The 25667-nt window shown below is 36.8% G+C and overlaps 6 protein-coding genes across 8 annotated transcripts; all 6 read right to left on the bottom strand.

Annotated features, from left to right (window-relative positions):
• Positions 1-1684: 1684 nt before the first annotated feature.
• On the bottom strand, positions 1685-4557 carry LOC9318305 (ultraviolet-B receptor UVR8). Its single transcript, XM_002884277.2, has 11 exons — positions 4440-4557; positions 4179-4323; positions 3657-3767; positions 3495-3555; positions 3294-3409; positions 3094-3179; positions 2798-2999; positions 2597-2650; positions 2366-2479; positions 2194-2250; positions 1685-2095 (listed from the first exon to the last, which is right to left on the bottom strand). The coding sequence occupies exons 1-11, from the start codon at positions 4466-4468 to the stop codon at positions 1889-1891; spliced, it is 1182 nt and encodes a 393-aa protein (XP_002884323.1). The 5' UTR covers positions 4469-4557; the 3' UTR covers positions 1685-1888.
• A 591-nt stretch (positions 4558-5148) lies between these two features.
• LOC9320390 (14-3-3-like protein GF14 nu) lies at positions 5149-6964 on the bottom strand. Its single transcript, XM_021031674.1, has 5 exons — positions 6848-6964; positions 6016-6495; positions 5786-5908; positions 5568-5684; positions 5149-5472 (listed from the first exon to the last, which is right to left on the bottom strand). The coding sequence occupies exons 2-5, from the start codon at positions 6490-6492 to the stop codon at positions 5392-5394; spliced, it is 798 nt and encodes a 265-aa protein (XP_020887333.1). The 5' UTR covers positions 6493-6495; positions 6848-6964; the 3' UTR covers positions 5149-5391.
• A 192-nt stretch (positions 6965-7156) lies between these two features.
• On the bottom strand, positions 7157-11071 carry LOC9320391 (T-complex protein 1 subunit zeta 1). Its single transcript, XM_021031672.1, has 15 exons — positions 10803-11071; positions 10654-10717; positions 10199-10334; positions 9813-9964; positions 9678-9725; positions 9492-9584; positions 9220-9326; positions 8993-9107; positions 8827-8913; positions 8357-8561; positions 8148-8242; positions 7976-8044; positions 7785-7892; positions 7571-7689; positions 7157-7441 (listed from the first exon to the last, which is right to left on the bottom strand). Exons 1-15 carry the CDS (start codon positions 10934-10936, stop codon positions 7366-7368), a joined length of 1608 nt encoding a protein of 535 aa, XP_020887331.1. The 5' UTR covers positions 10937-11071; the 3' UTR covers positions 7157-7365.
• Positions 11072-11308: 237 nt separating this feature from the next.
• On the bottom strand, positions 11309-14800 carry LOC9320392 (ubiquitin receptor RAD23c). The gene is made up of 12 exons (XM_021031673.1): positions 14475-14800; positions 13928-14089; positions 13770-13820; positions 13557-13624; positions 13283-13432; positions 13023-13200; positions 12659-12805; positions 12500-12565; positions 12360-12407; positions 12154-12266; positions 11919-12006; positions 11309-11789 (listed from the first exon to the last, which is right to left on the bottom strand). The coding sequence occupies exons 1-12, from the start codon at positions 14538-14540 to the stop codon at positions 11673-11675; spliced, it is 1254 nt and encodes a 417-aa protein (XP_020887332.1). The 5' UTR covers positions 14541-14800; the 3' UTR covers positions 11309-11672.
• Positions 14801-14943: 143 nt separating this feature from the next.
• LOC9320393 (LOB domain-containing protein 41) lies at positions 14944-16562 on the bottom strand. The gene is made up of 2 exons (XM_021031675.1): positions 15893-16562; positions 14944-15758 (listed from the first exon to the last, which is right to left on the bottom strand). Exons 1-2 carry the CDS (start codon positions 16080-16082, stop codon positions 15154-15156), a joined length of 795 nt encoding a protein of 264 aa, XP_020887334.1. The 5' UTR covers positions 16083-16562; the 3' UTR covers positions 14944-15153.
• Positions 16563-17609: 1047 nt separating this feature from the next.
• On the bottom strand, positions 17610-19580 carry LOC9320394. 3 transcript variants are annotated; one of them, XM_021031676.1, is made up of 4 exons: positions 19439-19580; positions 18736-18924; positions 18569-18638; positions 17610-18224 (listed from the first exon to the last, which is right to left on the bottom strand). In XM_021031676.1, exons 2-4 carry the CDS (start codon positions 18885-18887, stop codon positions 17967-17969), a joined length of 480 nt encoding a protein of 159 aa, XP_020887335.1. In that variant the 5' UTR covers positions 18888-18924; positions 19439-19580; the 3' UTR covers positions 17610-17966. The 3 variants fall into 3 exon arrangements, with proteins under 3 accessions (XP_020887335.1, XP_020887336.1, XP_020887337.1); XM_021031677.1 differs by lacking the exon at positions 19439-19580 and adding an exon at positions 19048-19432; XM_021031678.1 differs by lacking the exon at positions 19439-19580 and adding an exon at positions 19319-19429.
• Between the last annotated feature and the right edge of the window lie 6087 nt (positions 19581-25667).

The raw sequence follows: 25667 nt of genomic DNA on the forward strand, positions 1-25667 counted from the left end.
AAGAGGAAGGAGTTGATTTTCTTGAAACTTTTAGCCCTGTTGTAAGGACTCCAACTGTAAGGATGATCCTTCATGTGGCAACAGTGGAGAAATGGGACATTAAGCAACTTGATGTGAAGAATGCTTTCCTTCACGGCGACTTACAACAGACGGTGTATATGAGACAGCCGCCTGGCTTTGAAGATAAAACTCACCTGGACTATGTTTGCAGACTCCACAAGGCTATTTATGGCCTAAAACAAGCCCCTCGTGCTTGGTTTGATAAATTTAGCTCATACTTGCTGAAATTTGGTTTTATCTGCAGCCCAAGAGATCCATCTTTGTTTGTTTATCGACGAAACAGAAGTATCATGCTCTTGTTGCTCTACGTTGATGATATGGTCCTCACAGGGAATGACAAAGCTCTAATCAATGATCTCTTGATCTCTCTAAGGAAGGAATTCAGAATGAAAGATATGGGAGACATGGAATATTTTCTCGGGATCCAAGCAACATTCACTCCAGAAGGTCTGTTTTTAAATCAAGAAAAGTATGCTAGAGACTTACTTGAAAATGCAGGAATGTTGAATTGTGCTCCTATGCCCACTCCTCTACCCATCCAACTGCATAGAATGCCCAATCAAGATGTAGAATTTGAAGACCCTTCTTACTTCAGGTCTCTTGCAGGGAAGCTACAATATTTAACTCTCACAAGACCAGACATGCAATTTGCAGTCAATTACATTTGTCAGAAAATGCACAAGCCATCAGTATCAGACTTTGCTCTCCATAAAAGAACACTAAGGTATCTAAAAGGAACCATTGATATGGGGCTGACTCTGAGTAATGATACAGACTCAGTCTTAAGAGCCTATAGTGACAGTGATCACGCAGGATGTACAGACACTCGTCGGTCCACTGGAGGTTTCTGTACCTTTCTAGGCTTGAATCTCATATCATGGTCTGAAAAACGTCAGGATTCAGTTGCAAGATCATCTACAGAGGCTGAATATCGAGCTCTCTCAGACACAGCAGCAGAATTGTCTTGGATCACATCACTTCTGAAAGACATTGGTATTCAACAAGACAGACCTGCAGAGATATATTGTGATAATCTGTCAGCAGTGTATCTCACAGCCAATCCGGTGTTACACAGACGGTCAAAACATTTCGAAACTCATTTCCACTATGCTAGAGAAAAGGTTGCAGATGGATCCCTTGTGGTAAAACATGTTCCAGCTGCGCATCAACTGGCCGACATCTTTACAAAGTCTCTGCCACCACATAGTTTTTGCTCTCTCAGGTTCAAACTTGGAGTTGGACGTTCTCCCACCTCAAGTTTGCGCGGGAATGTAAAGAATATAACACAAACCCATCAGAATGCAAGGCCCATGAAGCCCAAAGATCAGTCAACAAATCCAACGGTAATGTTGACCAAGAACAGAGCTCCCTCTGCAACAACAAGTACAGTTTTGTCTCCTAGTTCAATCCAGCTCACAAACAGATATAGTTCTCTCAAGGATATGGATCAGTGAGCTGGCACTCCTAAAACCCTAATCTCCTTTGTCTCTCTTTTATATATAAGTAAGGCATTGTACTCCTGAACTTAACTAATGAGAAAAGATGCAGTCTTGAGATATACAAGCTAAAAGCTTTTTTGTCATTCTCTCTCTGTTTACGTTCTGTCTTCACTACCAAGATCCCCTGATCAAAATTCTTTGCAATTTTATTTTCCCTTGAAATCAAAACTATTTTTTTCTAAAGATTATTTATAGGGAAAAAGTAATTTGAAACAAGTATGTTTTTGCTCTTTCTTTTTAATAAATACACTCTCCCTTTGCCTTCCTTGGTATAAATCATATTGCTCTCTTCTCTTCTCAAGTTGTTCAGTGACCAGTGAGATTGAGGATCAAATATCATCGGACTTCCATTCTACAATGGCAAGAGTGTGGCGGCCACCGCAAGCGATCCATTTAGCTGACCATTTTCCTTCTTCTTCTTCGTCTGCGTGATTAAAGCTTCCTTCAGGCGGAGGAATCATTATAGGTAACTCCAATGGCTGTCCTGTGGTTACTTTCCTTCCATAACCAAGTCTACCATGATCTCCTCTACCAAACTGATCAAAAAAGAGAAACATAATCAGAGGGATGAATGTTTTTTCATAATGCTTCAAACTAAAACCCGAAAGCGGTTTTCTTGGTTTCAAGGACTAACCGAGAAGATTCTGCCATCTCTTGTCAAAGCAACTGAATGTGTTCCACCACAAGAAACCTGATTTTTTTGGCAAGAAGAGAATTCAAGATTATTAAAGTTAAATGCTTTACCTGAGTGATATTCTCTTCAGCAAAGAACAGAGATCTATCATTGAAGTTTAACGCTTTAATACCTGAATTATATCTTCTTCAGCTAGAAGATTAACTTTCTGTGGAACCATTTTGCTGCTCTTGTCATTGTCACCAAACCCGAGTCTTCCGTGTTCTCCTCTTCCCCAACCATACACCTCCAAATTAGAAGACCAAACACATAATATAATAACGGAAAAAGGATCTAGCACACAGTGAGATAAGAAGGAAAGAAAAAATATTTTTGAGAGTAAAATGGATTCTAAATTTAATACCTCTCCTTTATCAGTTAAAGCCGTTGAGTGCCATCCACCCGCAGCAATATCAACCTACAGATCATGTAACGAAGGACAAATTGTTAAAGCTTATGCCATTTGTTGATTTAGCATCAGAAGACTATTGTGTCAGTTGAAAACTTATAATCAAAATCACTCTTCAAAGGTTTAATAAGTAGAAAAGGAAAAAAAAAGCCGAACCAAAGTGAGATCATCGAGGCCATGGACTGGAACAGGATGAGATGTTGGCTGGGTGTCACCGGTTCCAAGTTGTCCGTATTCGTTATTACCCCATGCCAATAATCTCCCATCTTCTTCAAGAGCCAGATTATGAAATGCTCCAACAGCGATAATACTGACATTTTCAAGACCTTGAACTCTCACAGGAACAAATATTTGTTTTCTGCAAATTTAGAGGAAACCAAACCCAACATATTAAGTAAGTCTACGAACGCACATAATGTATACCATTGTTTGAGTTTAATCGTTCTTTATACATGTCTCCGGGAGGCCACGGTTGACCCCAAGTCCACACATGACCTTCGCGTGTCAGAACCACCGAGTGAGTACCACCTGCAGCTACCTGTTAAAGAAGTTTAGACCTCAACATTGAGGAGTAGAAGAGAAAGGTGATGGACACAGATTATATTTTGAGGCAATGCAGAGAGATTTAGAATTAGAAGACGAGCAAGTATACCTGACGAACTGTAAGTTTCGGGGCACAACGCTTAGGGATCACAATATCTCTCCGTACGGGCCTACCCATCTCGTCTTTTAAAGGCTCTTCACCACATTGTCCATATTCATTCCCACCTATGTGCATTCCATAATCAATTTCAATACGATTCACCAAGCAAATCAGATAGAGAATGAAACAAGAACACAGGCATTCTCTTACCCCACGCATATGCTCGGCCTTGATCATCAACAGCTAAACAATGCCAACCACCAATTGCTGCCTACCATCCATTCCAAAAGAACATATTCAAAGGTAAAACCAGTAGTTCAATATGATAATCTAACGAATAGAACAATGGATTAGTAGAAAGAAAGATCAAACCTGAGTGATCTTGACATTGGCAAGGGCTTTAACTCGACTAGGGATGTTCTCTGTTTTTGTTTCTGGTGGGTGTCCTAATGTACCTCTTTGATTCCAACCCCATGTAAACATCTGAGACCCAGTTTAAAGAACCGAAACAAATTCTGGTGAAAAAGAGCTTTTAATATCTTATTTGTGAATTTTAAACCATTTAGTTAGTCATCAAACTACTGAAATAAGGACCAGACCAAGACCAATTCCATGATAACACAACCAAAACCTGTTCAAGAAAACAACTTTGAGCTATTGGCTAACTTGTAATCAAGATTCTCAACTTAGAGAATTTTCCCACAAGATAAGAAGCACAAAGCTTCGTTGGTTATGAATGATAAGACAAACAATGTTTATTGGTTCCTTCAAATCTTACAAGAATTAACAAAACAAAATTAAAAAAGGTCTCCATTTTTTGCCTATAACAGATATTAATCATCTCCCCAAATGCATAGAGACCAATCAAAACAAGACAATGATATCGGATAGTACCGTGCCATCATCGCAAATGGCGAGGGAGTTCCGGCTACCAGAGACAACTGAGCGAACAGAGTAAGGCTCGAGAGCTTCAACGACGCAAGCCCATTCCTTTTCTTCGTTGGTACCAATTCCTAGTTGCCCATCTTCTCCAGAACCCCTGAAAAGCAGACAGAAGATGGTAAGAGAGCGAGAGAGGCCGAGGTTTAAAAAAGAGTAGGTGAAAAATCGAAACTGTGATAAGTAGAGAGAAGTGAAGAGAAGAGTATTTTGGACCAGGCTATGATTGAAGTAGCTGAAACCATTAGAGAGAGAGAAAGAAAGAGAGAGGAGAGAGAGAGAGAAGGTGAATGCACAGAGACAAGCGCAAAAGCAAAGCAGTGGGATTCGAGGGGGGGGGGGTGGTAATAATAATAGCGATGTGTTTTTATGTTAAGTGTGTATGTGTTTATTTACTTAATTAATAATATTCCTAATTACTTAAGACGCTCAATACATTGATTTCCGTATATTCGTATTTCTATATTATGCTCAAAAAAATTACTGATTTTGCAAATGTGTGTTTGGAGTTAATTTTAAGTTTACAGTAGATTAAAGATACTTGACGAGATAACAATTTCAAATTTTATGACTGTTAGTTGAATAAAAATCTTCTTATACAAATACACATATGGAAAACATGAATAAAAATGGAACAACAGAAAAAGGATAATATGTCAAAAAAAAAAAAAAACAGAAAGGATAAATAAGGAAAGAGAACTAAATTAAATGTACGGAAAAAGACATGAGTGTTGAATTGTCTCTGCTATGAACAAAAAATTTCAAAGTTTAAAGCTTTTTCTTCTTAAGACTTTGATTTTGCTCTCAAGATGGGTTAAAATTTTGATGCGTTAAGAAAAAAAATCATAATACTCTGATTAAAAAATAAGTAAATTATACACTGATACCCTTAATGATAATCTTAGACGAGTTGAATCCAAAGCAATAATTCTAAGTTTTGTTTCTTCACTTCCTAATTAGTAATTACTAACAAGCAACGAAGACGGAATCAAAGACTCAACAGCTTTAAAACCCATTAAAAAAAAAAGAGAACAGAGTTTTTTGAGTTTTCAAGGAGAAAATCAAATAATGATCTTTCTCTCTGCTTCTACAAATCCCATAATCATCATATGTTTTTTGGAAAATCCGTACCACACATACTAAGAAATGTCTCTCCCTCTCTCTCTGGTCACTGCCCTGTCTCTGCTGGTTTCCCTTCTTCCGGCTCATGTTTTGAGGCCCCCTTGATCTCATCACCGCCCGCCTCATCCTGAAAATGAGCAACAGAAATCTCTGAGTAAAAGAAGCTTAGACTGCATAATTGAGTGTTTAAAGGGAGAAAAAAGGAGGGAGACAAAGGTGTACATTGATGTCAGAATTCCATAGGGTCAGATTGTCACGGAGAAGTTGCATTATCAGTGTACTGTCTTTGTATGATTCTTCTCCTAATGTGTCAAGCTCAGAGATGGCCTCATCAAAAGCCTATGAAAACAATTGAGGAAAAATCATTAAGCAGTTTGGTGCTAGAACAAGTGTTACAAAGTCTGGAAGCATCATAACATCCCGTAGGACAAAACACAAACCTGTTTTGCGAGACTGCAGGCACGATCAGGTGAGTTGAGAATCTCGTAGTAGAAGACAGAGAAGTTAAGAGCAAGTCCCAATCTAATCGGATGAGTAGGAGCTAAATCAGCAAGTGCAATATCCTACATTGGACGAAAAAACACACATAAAAGAATTCATCAAGATAGCCCCTTTACTGGTCTCAAGCAGCAAAATAAGGTAGATAGATGTTCAAAGTTAAAGAGTTTACCTGAGCTGACTTGTAAGCAACCAGAGTGCTCTCTGCAGATTCCTTCCTCTCAGCACCAGTCTTAAACTCAGCAAGGTACCTGTGGTAATCTCCTTTCATTTTGAGGTAAAAGACTTTGGACTCAGCCAAAGATGCAGTGGGAACAAGGTGAGAATCCAGAAGATTGAGTATTCCATCACAGATTTTGCTGAGCTCGGTTTCGATCTTCCCTCTGTAGTCCTTGATAATGGAAACATGATCATCGTTTCCTCTGCTTTCTTCCTTCTGTTCAATGGAAGATATGATCCTCCAGGAAGCTCTCCTAGCACCAATGACGTTCTTGTAGGCAACAGACAAGAGGTTTCGCTCTTCGACAGTAAGCTCATCGGTGTCAACAGTCTTTGCAACTTTCTCCATGAATTCAACCATTTCCTCATAACGTTCAGCTTGCTCAGCTAACTTGGCTAAGTACACATTCTCTTCCCGAGAAGACGACATCTTCTGTTATCAAAAAAACATTTCAAACTTCATCAACATCACAGTGGTTTCAACGTTATTGCCAACAAAAGACACAACAGTTTCGTGTTTGTCACCATATTTCTCGCACAGATCAATCCTCGAGACCAACAAATCAAAGACAAAACGAACAGTATACCGACAGATAAACGCAGGAACAAACAAGAAAAAGAAAAAACTAGAATCGATCGAAATCATTCCAGATTATGCCAGATCTCGAGATAACAACGAACACAGACAAGATTCGAAGTCCACAAAACGAAGCGAAAACATCAACGAGCAATAAAGAAACGACTCGTCGAACAATCAGCAAAGAGAGACCAGATCCGTAGCTTACCGAGAGGATTTTGGAATTAGGGATTTGTCGAATTCGAAGCTCGAGACGCGAAAGGAGGGGGAAGTGAGAAATTAGGGGGAAAAAAGAAGAAGAGATGGGCTTTGATTTTCAGAGAAAGTAAAGAGAAAAATAAGGCCCAATTGTAGTATGACATCTGTCTAACGGTGTTGACCCGTCAAAGACTTTAATAATCGTGTTCCTTGGGCCCTGATTCCTTTTCTAGAATATAAAAATCATTATAAAGTATATGCCGTGCATTGTTTGGTAATTTGACTTTTAATTGTGTTTACAAATAAATCTGGTTCCATCTTCATGAAACTTTCGAATCTTTTTCTTTTTTCAATAGAAACCATAATGAAAACATTCACCATGTCTGTCTGATACAAAAGATTAAAAAAAAAAGATACATTCAAAATTATCTATGACAACAAAAAGATAACAAGTAAAATTGAAATAAAATTCATATGCTAATGCTTAAAACACGAAAGGAAAAGCAAACAAAAAGTAGTAACAGTTTCTTAAGTAGGCTTCCTCATATTTCTTCCTGCACGAATCACTTCATCCACTAATAGCAACTGCGAAGCAATCACCGGCCTGCAACACATTACCAAACAACCGTTTTAACTGCCTGAACTCAACCGCAACTTAATTAAAGACACCATTATTTTAAATGTCAATTTTAGCACTTGCGTTTACAAATTTCCCATTTGGTTCTGCACATACCCTGAATTGATAAGTTGGCGTTTCACCGAGTAATTGTCGAAAATACCGGCAAGCTGAGGGTCGACTGGTTCTCCATCCTGTAGGTTTAGTCCCACAACGTTTCCTTTGTCATGCTCACTCTGTATAAACATCGGAATTCAGTAAATAAACCCAAACATAATTTTTATTGGAGCATAATCCATAATGGCAGAAGAGGAAAATACAAGTATAATACCGTTAGAGAAATGATAACGTCTTGAGTGTCAAGCCCAGCATTTTCAGCAAGTGTCTTAGGCACCACGAGAAGGGCATTAGCAAAAGCTTCAACACCGAGTTGAGCGCGCTGCAATTTGCCCACAATTAAAATTAGCAACCGGAAAAAACAAGAATTGGTATTGGAGCAGAGGGATATTGCTTTCTACTTACCCCTTGAACGGTTTTCTTGACTTCATTGATTAAGTGTTGTCTTGCTGCAACTTCAAAAGCTCCAGCTCCCTACATAAAGAGACAGATGTCAATAAACCACAAGCGCCCAAAAGCAAAACAATCACACTGAAGTAGTAATATATTTGATCTTTGTGAAGAAGAAGGTACTTACTAATACGACACACTCATCTTCTAGGGTATTCTTAACTGATCTTAAACCATCACGGACAGCGTCCTTAATTTGAGCAATTGTGTGGTCGTTAGGCCCTATAAGAAAAGAAAATCATAGATAATCGATGGCCACACATATAAAGATAAGTAAAATTGACCTTCAAAACTTAGCTGACAAGACTCAAGAGAGAGAAGTCTGGGACTTTGTACCTTTTATGAGGATAGTACATGAATGAGGATTCTTCACTTGCTCGACAAATGTGTACTTCTCCTCTCCAAGAACGTGCTCATATACAAGTCCAGCCCAACCAAGAGAATCAGGGGTCAAGTCATCAACGGAGTTCACAGCTTCTCCACCACATGCCAAAACCAAACGTTCCATGTTCCTCCTCTTTGCTCTTCTAAGAGCGATTATCTGGAGATACATATAAAAATATATAAGGAAACAGAATGATAATTCGATTGTAACAACTTGTAGACACCAGAAGCAGAGTACAAGACAAGAGACAAGCTTAGTGGAAGATCCAGGCATTTAAGAGATTCTAGGTGAATACTCTTAGTGGATAACCTTTTCTCTACTTGGTTTAAATTTCAGTTCACTTGATTTCACAATCTTCTTATAGATTTTTTCATGCTTTTCTGCATCAGATGCCAAAAATACAAAGCCAATCATAGCTTACCCCTTCTCTAGCAAGAAGATCCAATGACGGGGGATCAATACCCTTTTGATTTAGGACAACAAAGCTGTTATCATTACCAGCACAAACCTGCATGAGAAATAGAAAATATAAATAATTATCTGAAAGAATACAGCATATAGCTTGGAGCTAGTAGTTTCAAACTCACCTTGTTCTTCAGCTCAATAATTTTCTGAACTCTTTCATCAACGGAACGTCGCTCAGCAGTAACCATGGCTTCCCTCTGTTCCGCATTTGAGTAAAAGAATCCTGCATTAATTTCACTGATATATATACAAAGTTAGGCTACACAATCACTGATACACGGGATAGTTCTTCTAAATTATAGTCTTTCATATCTCTTCAACCAATCAACCAGAGATTTGTCTTACGTACCTCTTCTCATACTCTAATGACACATTGCAAGTCAAGATGTGACAATTCTCCGCACGTCGCTTCATGTCAGGGTGTCTTGAACCATGATCAAGAACAAGCCCCTCAACCTAATACAAGAGAAATAATCCATGTTATATTCACAACGAGTGCATAAAGATGACATTTATGATTCACGACCAGTAAAAAGATTTTAATCACATACAAAAGTCATTTTACTAGTGTAAAAATCCTTATATTCCGACTGAAGAAATTTACTGTAGACAAAGGCATACCAATCGTGTGTCAACATCAAATTTATGGCGCATGTGCATAATCTCAACCATAAACAGATCAATAGGTTCCTCAGGCTTCCGAATGCAGAGAACCTGTTAAATGCAAACCGAAATTGATCCATATATTAGTTCTCATATATGTGAAAAAGCATGATGATACTCAATGAGAGCTATCAGTAAACTTACCGAATTAACAACAATATCAGTCAGTTGATCAGCTAAGCCTTCATACAGCTAAGTAAGCCAGAAAAAAACAGTCAGAAAGCGAAGAGAAGAGTCGGTGATAACAAAAAGATATAGATATCAGCAAACAAAGAATACCTTTGTTCTTAGCGTTGTCCTGGCAACCATTTTCAGGATCTCTTTGTCAGGCTCATCACCCATAACCACAGGTGTCTTGAAAGTGTCGAGAAATTGGAGAGTAGCTCTTTTCGCAATCTCGAAACCATCAACTAAGACTCGTGGATGCATTCCTGAGACATATATAAACCTTTCATTAGGACCATATCTCACTGAGATAAACCAAAACATGACAAGGTAGCTGACAAAGAAAAGTACCAAATGTTAAGCATGACAAACAGATACAGAAAATGAATGGCATCAGATCCAGTAGTATAATTGTCAAAAAACAGACATAGAGAAGCATAAAACTACCCAAGTCATCAACAAATCAAAGCATAATGCAGAGAAAAGCTAGTTTGGCTAACCTTCATCGATGCAACGCTCCGACTGCTTCATAAGCTCACCAATGAAGATGACAGTGGAAGTAGTACCATCACCACTTATGTCATCCTGAGCAACAGCTGTCCTGGCAATCATGATGGCTGTTGGATTTTGAATTTGCTGAAAAGAAAAGCAAGTGAGAACTGTTAGGATCATCAGACCAGTTGAGTGTCATCCATTAGAGTAGGATAGTCTAAAGATTTGTGTCTATCATTTCTAACCTAAGAAGGGTTTTTACATGTATTCGGAAAAAAACATACCAAATTCAATTTCTAAAACCAAATAAATAGCTACAATTCTAGCGTTTTACAAGCTTCTGAACACACTTCACAAGTAAGAAGAGACATTTAAGCTAAAATTATTCTAATCGGTCAACGAGATCTACCCTTTTTCCATACCAAAAAAAGATCTACCAATATTTTTACTCTATGGGACTTACCATTTCCTTCAAAAGCGTGTTGCCATCCTTGGTAAGCTTGATATCCCCGGAACCACCAACAAGCCTAAACACCGATAAAATAGTATGAAAATCAGCAACAAGTGAAGAGACGAATAAATAATAGATCCAGCAAGAGTGAAGAGACTTACATCTTAATAGTTCCCTTAGGACCGAGATTCGACTTGAGTACATCCTGTAAACCCTTGGCGGCGTTGATGGTCATATGAAGCGCGGCCGATTTGTTGAGCACCTCAGCATTAGGATTCAGAACACGCACAGACATTTTCGATGATGAGAGATCGAAAGAAACTGGGATTAGGGCTTTCTAGGGCTTTCTTTTCTTCTCTGGGAGCTTCTCTCTTTTACTTCTTTTAAATTTCAGTGAGGGCTCAGAGGACGACGATGTGAGGGAAAAGAAGCATCTTAAAGCATCCATTGGCCCATTAAACGACGTCGCATTGTCAGGACTCAGGAGGCGGACAAACTCTCTACCTGGGCCAGAGACTTCGAATTTTACAAGTTCTGGGATTAGACTTTTAACTTTCCCTAAAAAATATTCCATTGAAGACCACAGTCACTTTCTGGTAAGGTATTCAACAAAATAATCACCCTCGCGAAGATAACTTACATTAGAATTTAGAAATAAGAACTAGCATTAGAAAAAATTAAAACTAAATATTATACAGACATACAAAAGAAACGTTAACAAGATTATCGAGTTTATTTGTTGTTTTTTCATTTTCCATTTTTCACTTTTACTATTTAGGCACATAACAATACATAATCAATAAATGTCCCCAATTTGACAAAAATAACTGGAACCGGAGATTTTGTAAGGACTAAGGACGATCAACGACAATACAAAGAAAGAGCAGACGAGAAACTCCATTTTAAACCGAGAACTGAGCCATGAACATGGACTAAGTGACGAGATCATGCACTTGGCACCCACAAATATATAGGTAACACATATGGACCAATGGGAAAGATAGAGAGTAGGTAAAGTAAACTGAAGAAGGTTATTCCTCGAACTCATGCATGTGATCTAGAAGATAGTTTGCAGCCAACTCTTCATTCTTGTTGCACGCAAAGAACACTTCCAACACCAATGCTCTGTCAAATCCCATCGCTTCAAGCTGTTTTTTTTTTATAATCAATGTGAAACCGAAGTTCATGGATCATAAAGAGTGATACAAACTTTCTTCTTTAGAGGAAAGATCAAAGTTCTAGAAGTGAAAAAAAGAGAGAGAAAATAAGGAACATACCCGTTCAATTGCTTCGCGTTCCTCAGGTGTGACTTGAATCGCCTGTGGCTGTGGCATTCCCGCTGCCATTTGGCCAAGGAGGTTGCCACTGAATTACACAATGCACAACAAATTATCCAAGAAAAGAATCACTGTTTAGGTAATCAAAAGCCTCCCAACGTTTTGGTGTTCATACATATGTTACATATGAATCATGATCGTAAAATCATCATAGTAGCGCCAGGATTATGCATACCTTTCTCCCCCTCCTTCAACGGGTTCATTGATTAAGCGTAAGAAGTCAGCTTGGTGGTCTTGAATCAACCGCATCAAGTTTGGGTTCTGCTTTCCCAGTTCCTGAAGCATGGGCTGAAGAAAAAACGCATGAACAAAATCATTTGAAACGATATTTAAGGAAAACCGACAATGATTTCAGTTCTTCTTTGAATTAGATCAGCATACCTGCAGAACTTGAGGGTTTGCTTGCACCATTGCTCGCAGAGCTTGGAACTAATATATACAATAATAGTATCTACGTTACACATTGATGTCTGATATACTCTTTTTGTAAGCAAGTGTACAAAAGAAAAAACAGCTTATACCTGTTGGCTGTTGCGCAAGAAGTCAAGTGTTCCAGCACCAGGATTTCCTCCAACATTTGGCAAGCCCTGTCAAAGATAAAGAGCAGATTTTAGTTGCACACCCATATATAATCAGAGTTTAAATGAACCAAATCTGCATTCTATCTTAAGGTGTATTACCTGCGGGAAGAGATCTAACGGATTTGCATTAGGACCACTTGCAGGTGCTGCTGCAGGTTGTTGAGTCTGTGCTGAAGGATTTGCAGGCTGTCCAAAACTAGCTGGAGCACGGGCAACTGGTGGAACTTCAGCTTGCTCAGGGATCCCCTAAGACATATATTTCGGTGTTTAAGTATATATTCTCTGTTTGCTCAAAAAAATAAAATATATATTCTCTCACTTTAGTGACAATGAGAATAGTAGGTAGCCAATAATAATGGAAAGGAAATATATTCTAGGCATAGTGATTGATTAGTGACCAAAATCTGCCTCTTAGACAAAGCTGCATGAAGGGACGCAAATTCATAGAATATAATTGACTCACAGTATAAAGATATTCCACAGCTCTTTCGGGGTTGTTAAATGCAGCACGAAGTGCACGGACAACAGTCTCACGATCCCAGGTTCCTCCACCCATGTCAAGAATCTGCTGAATGGTACTCTCTAAATTACTTCCAGCGGCTAGATTTGATGCTGCTTGTCCGTAAACATCACCTTGACTTCTATCTCAACCAAACAAATAGGAAACAAAATAAGAGAAGGTCAATCTCTGAGCTGAGCAGAAGATTAAGACGAGATGCTAACCCCGCAGGAGCTGAGTCTGGTGCAGGAGTGCTTGATGGTATAGTAGCAGGTACAGGTTCAGGTATAGGTGTAGTCACAGTTTCAGTTGCAGCTACAGGTGCAGGTGTCGGGGCAGGTGGTGGCGCACGTGTCGGTGCAGGTGCCACTGGTCTGCACAGTTTTCGAATTGGGGGCAAAGGATTGAAAATTAGTTTTAGTATAGAATGGAGCCATAGTTTTTTCAGATAGATTCTAGGAACTTTTCAAACAGAAAGTACTTGTCTCGAAAACTCACGCTGCTACAGAAGCTGGAGTCTGAGGGGAAATTGAAGGTTGTGATGTTGAGGGAGGTGTCGACTTGGCCTAAACCAACACCAAAGTTAGATCATTCAACAAAAAAAGAAAATATAGAGAAGCTTTGACACTTTCGTAGGCAATAATTTTCCAAAATCCCATGTTGCAGTATCTCAGCCTTTACAATGATGCTATAACAACAGAACCAACTCACCTGCGAAGTGCCAGCAGATGCACTAGATGCTCCAGTAGAAGCAGGTTTACTCTATTACATGTTTAGCACCACAGATCGATCATAAATCAGAATCGGGTAATCAAAGAGCTAAACAGAAAACAACAGAATTACTTTAATCCCCCAGATCCAAAACGCACCTTGTTCAGCATTACGACAATAAAACTGTTCTCAGCAACTTTGTTTTCCTCAATAGTAGTCTCATCTTTAAGCACTTTACCTTGGTGAATAAGCATCTGTTTTGCAGCAGGATATACATCTGCGCCCTGCACAGTCTCTATGTTCTTCTTCACATCAGCAACCTGAATGTATATATTTTACCAGCATAAGTCTAAGAAAATATAGTCAAATGCATTGAAAACTAAAAAATGTCAGTTACATCTACAACCATCAGAAATGCATTCACGAAATAAAATAAAAAAAAAAAGAGATGGAAACCGCAATCCCATAGACAAAGATTGCTGAATTGTATAAATTCTCTTTAGAAACCTTCAAATTACCACAGTCCACTTACAGGAACATACTCTCAGATCACGAAGGAATGTAAAAAACAGAGAAACCCCTAAACTCGACCAAATCAAATATTATACTCGATCGACAAATTTAATTGAGAAAACCAGCTCGGATACTTAAAATTCAACCGTCTCAATTAACAAGTAAGGAAACTATCTGTAGAAATTCGCATACCGAATCCTCTAGTTTTACTTCGATCTCAAAGTGAGTCCCCTTGAGAGTTTTCACAAATATCTTCATCTTCTCTCACCGGCCAAATTCCCTTCCCAGTGACCGACTACTCCTGCTAAAATCCCGTTCGGATTGATCGCCGCCGGCAAATAAATTCGAGAAAGAGAGTAGGTAGGTGAAGAGGGTACTACAGAATCTGGCCCCTACCTTTGCGTTCCCTCGATATCTCCCACTGGATTGTGGCCGAAGCACATGGCTTGTGCTTTCAGCTCTGCCAGGTCAGCCGTCATTCATCCAATTAAAATATGCCACGTAGTGTTGACATTTTCCTCAATACAGTCTTGAAAAGATAAGCTCAAAATGTCACTTAAACGAAAGCAGATAGGCCCATGATACTTTCAAATAAATCAACCCTCTTTGAGTCTTTGGTTTACGGTTTTTATTTTTTGCTTTTATTCGTAAAGAAAAGAAATTAATAACATCTAGGCCAATTCTTGAATTAATCTCTGTAAATAAGTTTGTACATATACTCTATTCTTTGGTCACAACGGAAAGTGAAAATTAAAAGGGGAAAATAGAGAAAATATATTTAGAAAGTTATCGGCTCGACTTTGACGATCATCATAGCCGAGCCGAATAGAGCTGATTGGGGCAAAACTTCTGAGGCAAGCTACAACGGAGCTCAAAGCATTAGCTCAGTCTTACACGTGCTCTCCTTCTGACACGTGCCAAACACGCCCATTCTTCTCTTCTTTACAGGTACCACATGATACGCACGTGACACCGGCTCGAGCCCTAAAGTTAGGTCAAGCTTTATCTCGCCGGAGCCCTGCACAGTCGGTGGCGAAAATGCCAAAACCTCCGAGACATTGCTCTCCGATTCCTTGCTCTCTCCTTCATGAGCAGCCACTATTTCAGACTGATGACTCAAAGACGACTCGTGACTAGCTTCGCCGGACTTTCCCTCCGATTCCGCCTGTTTCTCGACGGTAGATACCCGCTTAGCCCGGCGAGTTTTCGCCCGTTTCAAATCGGTTGAGCCAGTAGCCGCAGCGGCGGCGGAGTTATCATCCTTGGAGATATGTCGGATATCGTAGATCTTAAGCGGCGGACCTTGGCCGATCGTCGCAGCGTCTGTGGCGATTTCTTTGATCGGTTCTCCTTTCATCACAGCCTCAACGGCGTCTTGACAAAGCTGCCAATTCCCCGACCACAACAAACCCACCGAACCATAGATCGGATTCACAATCCTCCCACAAGCTTCGTGCAACAACGATCGGAAAATTCCTGCAAAATTTTTTTTAACCTAATCTGGTTCAAAAAAAATGACCTAACACAAAACGGCATCGTTCGAAAGTATAATTCACAACAGCGATCACACGGCGTCGGTTTCTCAAAAGGTTTAAAAGAAAACCACTAACCAGGACGAAGGTGATTGGGACCGGCGTTGATGAGGTTCATGAGTCCAGCACGGCCATAAAACTTGGCGAGAAACACAGTTGCATTAGCTTGCGCTTCAGGCGATTTGATCCAAGCTAAACACGGTCTTATACTACAATCCTCACTACACCCTTTTCGAAGAACTCTACATCCATTACAGCTCATCCGCATCTTTGATTTCGATTGTCTTACATGTAACAACAACTTGATCGTACAAAACACAAACCCAACACACAAGAAAGCGATTTGAAACTTTTTGTCCCTGTTTTGAAAGTTATTTCGGAGATTTTGTGGGAGCTGAAGAAGAAGATTCACTACTTATATAAGAAAGACAATAGCTTTAAAGGATTGTGTGCGTGTAAGAAGCCCCTGGGTTTTGGGGGAATCGGAGAGGTTATAAAACCAAGGGAAGAAAGAAGGCAGAAGACAAAGAAAACAAGATAAGAAGAGCTGTTTTCCTCTAAAGACAAGGGTTGTTTTGTCTTTTAATTGCGAAATCCTTCCTGTTTTTTTCCCAGAACCGCCGCTGTTTTTTTTCCCTGGTTCAAGGTTTTGCTTCTTTGTGTTTCTTCCCCAAGTTATGTTTTTGTCCCCACTTTCTATCCAATGCGCGTGTCCTGCACGTGCCATAACATTTATTACAATATTTAATGACTGTTTTATAAACTCTGAATTTTACAATCTAATTCGATCCAAAACGATTTAATATGGTTGTTGATTAGAGCATCTGACCAATTCAGAGTATCTATAATCTATGAAGTAGGATTTTTGTTAAATTGTCCTAAATATGTTAGATAGAACTACACTTTGTGTTTTTTTGGTCAAAAAATGTGATAAGAACACGTGGCTTCCACGCTCGCGAGTCAGAAAATTTGGTCGAATCGCCACGTAATTCATCCAGATGGGATTTGAGTCATTTGAGGAGCATTTGGAGAATTGGGGCCCACATTTATAGCTCCTGGTTTTCTGGAAAAGAATCGGTTTAACAATACTGCTTTTATATATGTCCAAAACTATTGACTGGTTTCTGGTTTTCGGTTTCCGGGTTTTGATATTTTCTTCTCTCTCACTGTGGGCGGATCTCTGTTCGCCGACGGTTTCGTAAAAAAACATAATCTTAAGTCATCTTTAGTTAAAAATAAATTAGATTATCTTTAATCACCTTTAGTTTAATTCAGACAACCAAAAATCAGCTTTGATGTTCTCAAGTAATCCACTTTAATTTAATTTACACCTAGAATACATTACAATATCTTGAGACCCATTTTGTTGCACATTTGATTTGAGTTTAATGGATTCTCTTCTGTCAAGTATTTTCTAAAAAGCCACATGTAACATTTAACAACAAAACAAACCATATAGCATTCCATACATCTGATCAGTATTATATTTCTACTGCAATTCGTATCCATGGGTTTGGTTCAAAGTTTAATGAGTTCTTTTTTTTTTTTTTTTTTTTTGGGCAAAAGTTTAATGAGTTCTAAACAAAATAAATTAGTCAAATACAATTTACATTCCTTTGGTTAGAGGTTTTGGTTCACGACAATATTGAAGTAATCTTTTTTCGTTGAACAGACCGTACGTAATTCGTAAGTGTCACGTTACGTAGTCAACAACGGATGGCTTCGTTTCATTCGCATCCAACGAGACAAGACAACTAAAATCTCTAAAGACTGAAGCTTGTTCAAATGATACAAAAGCATTTAACATTTTAAATATATCAAAAATAAAATTTACAAAGATTTGAGAATCTCTAGAAAGAAGAATCGTTACTATACAGAGAAAAGAGAACAACACTCCAAATTGGTCATAATATCTTACAACGAACGAGACTCATTTAATTTTACGTAATTTAACACATAAAATCTCGATCTTACCCATATATATATACACACCACTGAACCTCATCAGAAAACTGCGGTAAAAGCCTTGAGTGAACTTTGATCTTCCTTCCCCTCTTCTTCTGCAAAAATATATATACTTGCTTCAAAAAAATAGTCTTGATTCTGGATCTTATGTACACTTTGTGAATCTCTTTGTTCCTTCTTCTTCTTTCTAGGCCACGGCAGGAATGCTTGAGTTTTGGCGGTCCCTGTTCAAGCAATCAAACCCTTCTACTCTAACAGTTGCTGGTTTCACCCCAAACTTCATTCTACCACAACCTCCTCCTCCTGCTTTAACACGAGGGGAGAGTGAGGGTGAGACAGTGATGAGTTTCTCATCTCCAAAGCGTGCATCTTGAGCTAACGGGTTTGCTGCTCGGCTCGGGGGAGACCCAAGAAAAAATGGGGGTGACGTAGATGATACTGATTCCTAGAGAAAGAAGAAGACAGGAACCATAATTTAGATCTCAATACACAAAGTGTGGACAGTAGCTTTACAAATTCAACAAAAGATCAATCTTTCTATGCTACTATATAGCTACGAGTTGAACAAGAATCATAATTTAGTCAAGTGAAATCTGATGAAGACAATATATGGACCACTGCTTTAGAATTTACAAAGATAAATAAACCACTTGAAGCAACTATATAGCTTAGCGTTGATTACTATACAAAGAACTTCAATTAGAGAAAGGTGGTTCAAGCAAGTGAAATTTAATAGACATTGCTTCAATGCAACATTTTTGAAACAGAGTGAAAAAAAAAGAGACAAACCTTTCTACGAAATATGTCCAAAAGATCTTCCCCGGCTTTAGAATCAGATACATCATCAGCTCCTGATTGACTGTCAATCCACAAAGCAAAGCAAATCAACATTTTTTGTTACGAAAAGCAATTCGATGTTTGGATGGACAAGGATAATAAAAGAAGAAACTTTATACCTAAAATGTAATCTAAGGGGACGAATAACGTTGTTGGCACGACGAGGCTTAGGACAAACAACATAGTCCATTGGATAACAATAGATAGGAACAAATCCTCTCGATTCGTCACGAGACATGAAGGCGTTCTGCTGAAGGCTACAATGATTCATCTTCGAACCACTTTTTATCCACAGAAGAACCTCTAATCTGTGCATCAAGTGAAACAAAAGAGAGAGAGAGAAAGATGAGAAACAAAATTAGGTTTTTTCAAGAAAAAGAAGTGAAAGATGTGTGATTTTAAAACTCCAATGGATAAGAAATCGGATTTACTTGGTAAAATCTGAACAAATTTCCCCTAAAATTCGTCCAGAGTCCCGTTGAATTTGAGAGAATTGACGAAAACTCGTTTGAGGATCATTTCGAAATTCAGAGAGAGATGGATATAAAAAGGGTGTTTTGAAAATGCCAACGAATACATTGACTAAAAGAAACCAATTTCATAGAATATAGAAATTAAAGAACACACAAGTATAGACTATACTAAAAACAGAAAAAACTTTCACAAGACTAAAGAAAACGAAACAAGATAAGAATTATAAACCTTAGATCTGCAACAAACTGTCTACAAGGCAAATCAGAACATAAATAAAGAAACTGTGATCTGTCATTTCCGCCACCAACGGAGCTTGGTTAAAGAAGAAAGAGAGAGAAGCAAACAAACCTGATAATAATTCAAGACGAAACAGCGGCGATAAGGGTGACTGGGAAAGAGGAGAAAAAGAGCGGCTATCAAGGCACGCTGTTGTGACTTTGCTAGAAGAATAAAAAGGTTTTGTGTCTTTTAAAACGATGTCGTTCGTTGAGATGAAATCTTTTTGCTTATTCTTATTCGTGCATATATATAGTAGTGTATTTGTGCACAAATTGATAACTATACTCTTAACCCAAGTCGGTTATATTTATCTTCTATCGGCCGCAAGTCGTTAATTGTGTAACTTATAAACCATCAAACATTTCATTCATTTTTTAATGGTGACGAAAATATCTTATTATATAAATAAAGTATGATTTTTAAAGTTAATAACTCATAGGATCGTGTCACGTGTCAAATTTATCGATTTCAGATTTTGACACGTGTTAAACAAAAGTTTCTTTTTATTTATTTAGAAAAAAATATAAGGAAACTATACGCACATGTCAAATTTATCAACGTGTAAAACCAAAAAAAATATTTGTTTAGAAAAAATTTTATAAGAAAATTATACGTATATATCTTATATAAAAAAATTCTAAAAATCTAAAGAAGATAAATATAAGGAAACTAGATGTATCTTATGAAATAAAAATAGAAATTTAAGAAAAAAAAATTATAAGGCAACTATACATATATATCTTATAAAAAAAAATTTTTAAAGTAAAGAAGATAATTATAAGGAAACTATACGTATCTTATTAAATAAAAATAGAAATTAAAAAATTATTTACTAATTCTAATTTAAAGCTAATAATTCTAAAATAAAAATTTACTTTTTCCTTAAAATTAAAAAATATTTATGAAATTATACAATTGATAATTAAAGAATTTTTATAAGTAATTATTAATCCTCGAAAAAAAGATTCTAAATACTCACCTCTATAGATAAATAAATAGATAGATAGACAAATTAAGAATATATAGCAATGGAGAGAAATTAAGAAATATGAACAGCGATGGACAAAAAATAGAGTTATTGTCGAAAAAGTTCGACCCGATGTCGGAGGAGATAAAGAAGGTAGAGAAATAAGAGCAGTTGGGGAAAGAGAGGAAGATGCGGTAACGGTGGTGTTGGTGTTGATGACGGTGGTTCAAGTTTGGTGGTGGTGGCGGTAAATATTGATGAAGGTGGTGGGTCAGAATTAGCAAGATTTAGTATTGATGGTGATGATGATTGTGATAGTTGTGAGATTCAGTTGTGGTGGTGGTTTAGTGGGTCGGAGTAGTGAGACTCGGTGGTGATGCCCGACGAAAGAGAGAAATAGTGATATGGAAAAAGAAAAAAATATAGTGGTGAAGAAATCCAACGAGAGTGAGAGAAAGAAAAAGAAAGAAGAGATCAAACAAAAAAAAGAAAAATCCAATGAGAGAAAAAATAGATTTGAGACTTCTCGCCGGCGGGAGGAAAAAAAAAAGAGACAACGAATAACTCACGAGTAATATGCGCCAAAAATTGACAAAAACCATATAGCAAATAAACATTGTTTAGTTAATATTATTTTTTTAATTCTTTTTTAGTTTTAGGTTATTTAGTGCATATTCACTAATTCCTTATAATTTTGTCTTTTTATTTTGAGGATTTCTCATTTTATCAAGTAAAGTTACATGATGTGGATACAGACTGTCTCAGATTGTCACAATTTTGTTTTCATCTTGCCCTGAAATTAGAAAGTGTTATACACTCTTCCGATGGATGTAGATAATTTATTATAATTCATATGAACATTTATTAAATATCATATTGTAACACATAATAAACAAAACTACAAATAGTATTCTATATTGTACATTATGCATAATTAATCTATATATCAAAAATAATTAAAATACTATATTTTCTAAAATTAAAACATATGTTATATATAATTTTAGTTAAGCTTACAAAAATAAAAATTAAAAATGATAATTTCAACCGGTAATCCGTGCAACGCACGGATCCATATCTAGTGTAATATATTAGTTTCTTTTAATATTTTTATCTATATATAAATCCACTAGGGGAGGTCCCCGCGCCCAGCGCGGAGTTGTATGTTGATTAAGACCAAATTAATAATTAATATTTAGGGTTATCAAGTTAGAGATATTTATTGAATTAATTTTGTCAAGAGTCTAATTTTTATAATGACATTAATATAGAATTATGGTAAAACGCTATAACTTTTGATATATATTATTAGTAATCAACAATTAATAGTGTTTTTGAATCACAAACAATTATTAGTGTTTATATCTTGATCTATATAATAGAATTAAATATAAAAAATCTATATATTTAAACCAACAATATATTAGCAACGCCCCGACCGCCACTGTCCATGGGTTCCCACGTCCAGTCTCGGTCTTTAGGCCCATCTTCTTTGTTTTGTCGTACTCTTGATTTTATGACATATTCATGCTTACTCGTTTCTTTCATATTAGCAACGCCCCGACCGCCACTGTCCGTGGGCTCCCCACGTCCAGTTTCGGTCTTTAGGCCCATCTTCTTTGTTTTGTCGTACTCTTGATTTTATGACATATTCATGCTTACTCGTTTCTTTCATATTTGTAATGCCACGACCGCCACTGTCTGTGGGTTCCCACGTCCAGTTTCGTTCTTTGAGCACATCTTCTTGGTTTTGTAGTACTCTTGGTTTTATGACATATTCACGCTTCCTCGTTTCTTTCATATTTGTAACGCTCCTACCGCCACTGTCCGTGGGTTCCCCACGTCCAGTTTCAGACTTTAATTTGGGCCCATCTTCCTGGTTTTTGTTGTATTCTTGATTTTATGACATATTCATGCTTTTAGATTGTATGTCACTGGAGTTTTTCGTAGTTGGAAACAAATAATTGAAAAATATAATCTCTTACCATATCTCTTACCTACCAAGTAAGTCATCTTGCTCTTTGAAGTAGTTATGTACGTAAAATTTCAATGGTATAGAAACAGGCATCTCCTTTGTATATATCGTGTCATATTTATCGTCCCTATTGTAGTATCTTTGTCTCTACCTTCGCCATTGGTCGCTGCGTAACCCTTTAGTTGATCTCTTGTTTATAAAACCCATATAAAAAGTTGTAAGAGAAATATCATTTTCTTAACTGTATCGTATATGTATTTGTAGTATATTGATCTGAGATTGCAAAGATGTATGCCTATCAAGAAGCTCTTAGCAAAGTAAACACTGAAGATAGGTACTAAAAATGAGAGGGTTACAGAGAGCAAGTATCTATCCATTAGAAACCACTATGTGCAACTGAGAATAATTCATATATGTACATACATACACATGTATACAACGTATTGAAGCTTTTAAATTTAAATATCGAATGCTACAAAACTGGAAAATTGCTTGTGGAGAAAGCAATATGAACATGGCCACATATATAACAAATAACCGATTATGCTTGTCGTAGATCATTCTCTTTCAAACCAAAAGTTTTACCTAAACAACATATCAAGTGACTCACAAGAGATACATAAGAGCCATATCCTAAAAATATCCGGCAAAGCAAAAACGCTCCAGGTTCGAGAAGGAAGTCATTGGAAAATTTGAGTATATACCAAACTGGAGAGTAATTCGGCTACAAAGAGAGATGTGTTGGCTTTGAAGAAAAAGCTATGTGATGCTCTACCTTTTATTTATGAATTTTATGCTATGAATATATGTTTTTGTTAGGGTTCAACTTCAGTCTCCGGATTAGAGACTTATATTCATCCGACAAACAATTCGATGTCACAATCAACGCTACAAAATTGGTGGGTTCTCTCTATTAACAAACAAAAAAATTCTGGGGTATATATATTTTTTTTATTTTGTTAGATCCATACGACGAAGAACATGACGAAGAACACCAAAAATTCTCATCAATCCGGTACGTTTGATCTTATTTTTATTAGTTTAACAATTACGGTTATGTCCGAATCTGAAATAACCATGGTTCCAGACTCCTTCACACCATGGCCACATATCACCGGAGTGGAGACGATTTCAAATTCGGAGCTTCTCTTCGCATATAAAATCATACATATGGTCTCTTTGTTTCGGGTTCCCTCTACAATAATTAGTACATATTTCAAAACTGAGCTACAAAAGAGCACATTGGATTTTGGTAAACATCAAGATTGCTTCCTACCTTCCAAGAAACATGATAGACTAATTCACATCCAAGACCAAACATTAGCCACATAAAGCCTGAATCAAATTAAACGATCTTAGGATGCTCTTCATAATCCGTAAGTTAAAGAGACTTGCATTAATATTGCAAATTAGACTCTAGAGGTCCACAATGGTTAATCAGAGTGTATCAAAGACGACGAATAAAGCATGAATTAGAATATCAGCAGAGGAAGCACACAAATATTCAATAAACGTAATCAATCACTGAGAATAGCATGGACCCAACTTTTGAAAGATTCATAAAAAAGAAAGATTTTTCCTATGCAACAATATTCAAACAATGAGAAGATCAATGATTGATGACTAACCATACAACCGAAGCAAAGCCATAAACAGAAACGAAAGTACTAAAGAGCCACAACAGCAGTGATACGACATTTGTTTCCTCGCACTGGAAACAATGACGTGCTTCCATAAATCCAATCTAGTTTTTATGGAAAACAAACCTGCATTCATAATAAACACTACTATTAATTATTATTTTTTATGCAAGAATTAAATGGCAGTATAAAAAATTCAATGGTTAGTGCCGAAAAAAAAAGCAAGGATTAGTTATGATATCAAATCAAAATTAAATATCAAGCAAGGTATTTACATAAAATTAAGGCAGTGGAGGATCTAAGAATTTTTTATATGACAATATCTACAACTAAACAAAGAAAATTTATATATTTTTAAAACAGAATCATTATTTGTTTTTTGGTAAGATTAAAACCGAATCATTATCATATTAGTAAAATTATCATTTATTTATTATTATCCACGTTAATTTAAAAGTTTAAGAGAATATCTGCTTTTTTCTCATAAAAAGATGGAATAATAACATAACTCTTTTAGATTTATAACTATATTTGACATTATCATATTAAATCTATTAAGATAAATATATTTCTTTTTGAAAAATATAAATAAAATGATAATATAATTAATATAGATTTACAATTATATTATTATCCATGTCAAAATTTTAAAACATTTTACTTTTTTCTCACATAGGAAGATAGAACAATAACGTAACAGTTTAAGATTTACAACATAAAAATAATATCAGAATTGGAACGCCAAATCATAATCAACACAATTAACACAACTCTAATGGGAAATTAGAGTTATCTTGTGATTAAAATACTAAACAAATAAAACTAACCGAAACAAAACAAAAGTCTTCCTTTCAAAATCATTAACGTGACGGATTGCTGACTGATTAAGTTGAAGTTTTAGGCATTTAAAGATCTAGAAAGATGATTAAGGTTAAACATTTTTATTTATTTTAAACAACGTTTGAATGTTGACAAAAAAAGAAGAAGAGAGTGTTGGGACCATCGGGAGAGACAACGTTGAGCAGCTGCGAAAGAAGCCAACGTTATCTATTATGTTCCTCAGAGTGTTTGATTTGACTTTTGATGACATTACACTCCTGTCCACTTGTTGTCTCGAAAGTTCATGCAATGGAAAATTATTAAACAAAACAATTTACTTTTATGTATAAATCCTAGGGAAGAACCGATCAAGCTAAGATCAATGGTTGTGGTTTTAGTACCGTATACTTCTCAAATATACCCGTTGAATAACGGAAATCCGCAAGACGGGGAGGAGACGAAGTCAACCTAGCTGGCAAAGGAGCTAACCCAGCTCCTTTGGTCTTATTTATTGTCATATGTATTTAGCAAAATATGGTATACAAACCGAACCAATCAACAACAAAACCTGGTTTTAAATTGTTGTATATTTCTCAAAAGTCAAAACCCATAATAACCAATGGAACAGAAGAAGCTAATGCAGAGCATACTTGCGCTTGGAGTAAAGAGTGATGCAAGCTTCCATTGGCACACCCGAAAACGCATCAGAGCATGGAAAGAAACCTAAAAACCAATAAATTAAACAATAATTAAATCTTAGTGCATGGAAAACGAATCCTATACATACCAAAGTCCGAATCTCAGTGCCTTAGAATGACCTCGATACCAAAAACTTTAAGTTACTACTTCCATATATGTAATATTTTAGTTTGGGGAGAGAGATTGGCAACGAAGAGT

This window comes from Arabidopsis lyrata (genome assembly GCF_000004255.2).
Source record: "Arabidopsis lyrata subsp. lyrata unplaced genomic scaffold ARALYscaffold_3, whole genome shotgun sequence".
NCBI lineage: Eukaryota > Viridiplantae > Streptophyta > Magnoliopsida > Brassicales > Brassicaceae > Arabidopsis > Arabidopsis lyrata.

Excerpts from the sequence above, each read along its gene's own strand:
- LOC9320392 (XM_021031673.1), bottom strand. The coding sequence starts at position 14,540 with ATGAAGATATTTGTGAAAACTCTCAAGGGGACTCACTTTGAGATCGAA. Across the intron at positions 12,408-12,499 it reads TCTTGCGCAACAGCCAACAG|TTCCAAGCTCTGCGAGCAAT; the intron begins GTATAAGCTGTT and ends TGTATATATTAG. Across the intron at positions 12,267-12,359 it reads CAAACCCTCAAGTTCTGCAG|CCCATGCTTCAGGAACTGGG; the intron begins GTATGCTGATCT and ends TTTTTTCTTCAG.
- LOC9320391 (XM_021031672.1), bottom strand. The coding sequence starts at position 10,936 with ATGTCTGTGCGTGTTCTGAATCCTAATGCTGAGGTGCTCAACAAATCG. Across the intron at positions 9,726-9,812 it reads GGACAACGCTAAGAACAAAG|CTGTATGAAGGCTTAGCTGA; the intron begins GTATTCTTTGTT and ends TGGCTTACTTAG. Across the intron at positions 8,243-8,356 it reads ATGTACTATCCTCATAAAAG|GGCCTAACGACCACACAATT; the intron begins GTACAAAGTCCC and ends CTTTTCTTATAG.
- LOC9320394 (XM_021031676.1), bottom strand. The coding sequence starts at position 18,887 with ATGAATCATTGTAGCCTTCAGCAGAACGCCTTCATGTCTCGTGACGAA. Across the intron at positions 18,639-18,735 it reads CCCCTTAGATTACATTTTAG|TCAATCAGGAGCTGATGATG; the intron begins GTATAAAGTTTC and ends GTGGATTGACAG. Across the intron at positions 18,225-18,568 it reads TGGACATATTTCGTAGAAAG|GAATCAGTATCATCTACGTC; the intron begins GTTTGTCTCTTT and ends TTCTTTCTCTAG.
- LOC9320393 (XM_021031675.1), bottom strand. The coding sequence starts at position 16,082 with ATGCGGATGAGCTGTAATGGATGTAGAGTTCTTCGAAAAGGGTGTAGT. Across the intron at positions 15,759-15,892 it reads TCCCAATCACCTTCGTCCTG|GAATTTTCCGATCGTTGTTG; the intron begins GTTAGTGGTTTT and ends AAAATTTTGCAG.
- LOC9320390 (XM_021031674.1), bottom strand. The coding sequence starts at position 6,492 with ATGTCGTCTTCTCGGGAAGAGAATGTGTACTTAGCCAAGTTAGCTGAG. Across the intron at positions 5,685-5,785 it reads CCTGCAGTCTCGCAAAACAG|GCTTTTGATGAGGCCATCTC; the intron begins GTTTGTGTTTTG and ends TTGTTTTCATAG. Across the intron at positions 5,473-5,567 it reads TATGGAATTCTGACATCAAT|GATGAGGCGGGCGGTGATGA; the intron begins GTACACCTTTGT and ends GCTCATTTTCAG.
- LOC9318305 (XM_002884277.2), bottom strand. The coding sequence starts at position 4,468 with ATGGTTTCAGCTACTTCAATCATAGCCTG. Across the intron at positions 4,324-4,439 it reads GCTACTTCAATCATAGCCTG|GGGTTCTGGAGAAGATGGGC; the intron begins GTCCAAAATACT and ends TCTGCTTTTCAG. Across the intron at positions 2,251-2,365 it reads CTGAAGAAGATATAATTCAG|GTTTCTTGTGGTGGAACACA; the intron begins GTATTAAAGCGT and ends CAAAAAAATCAG.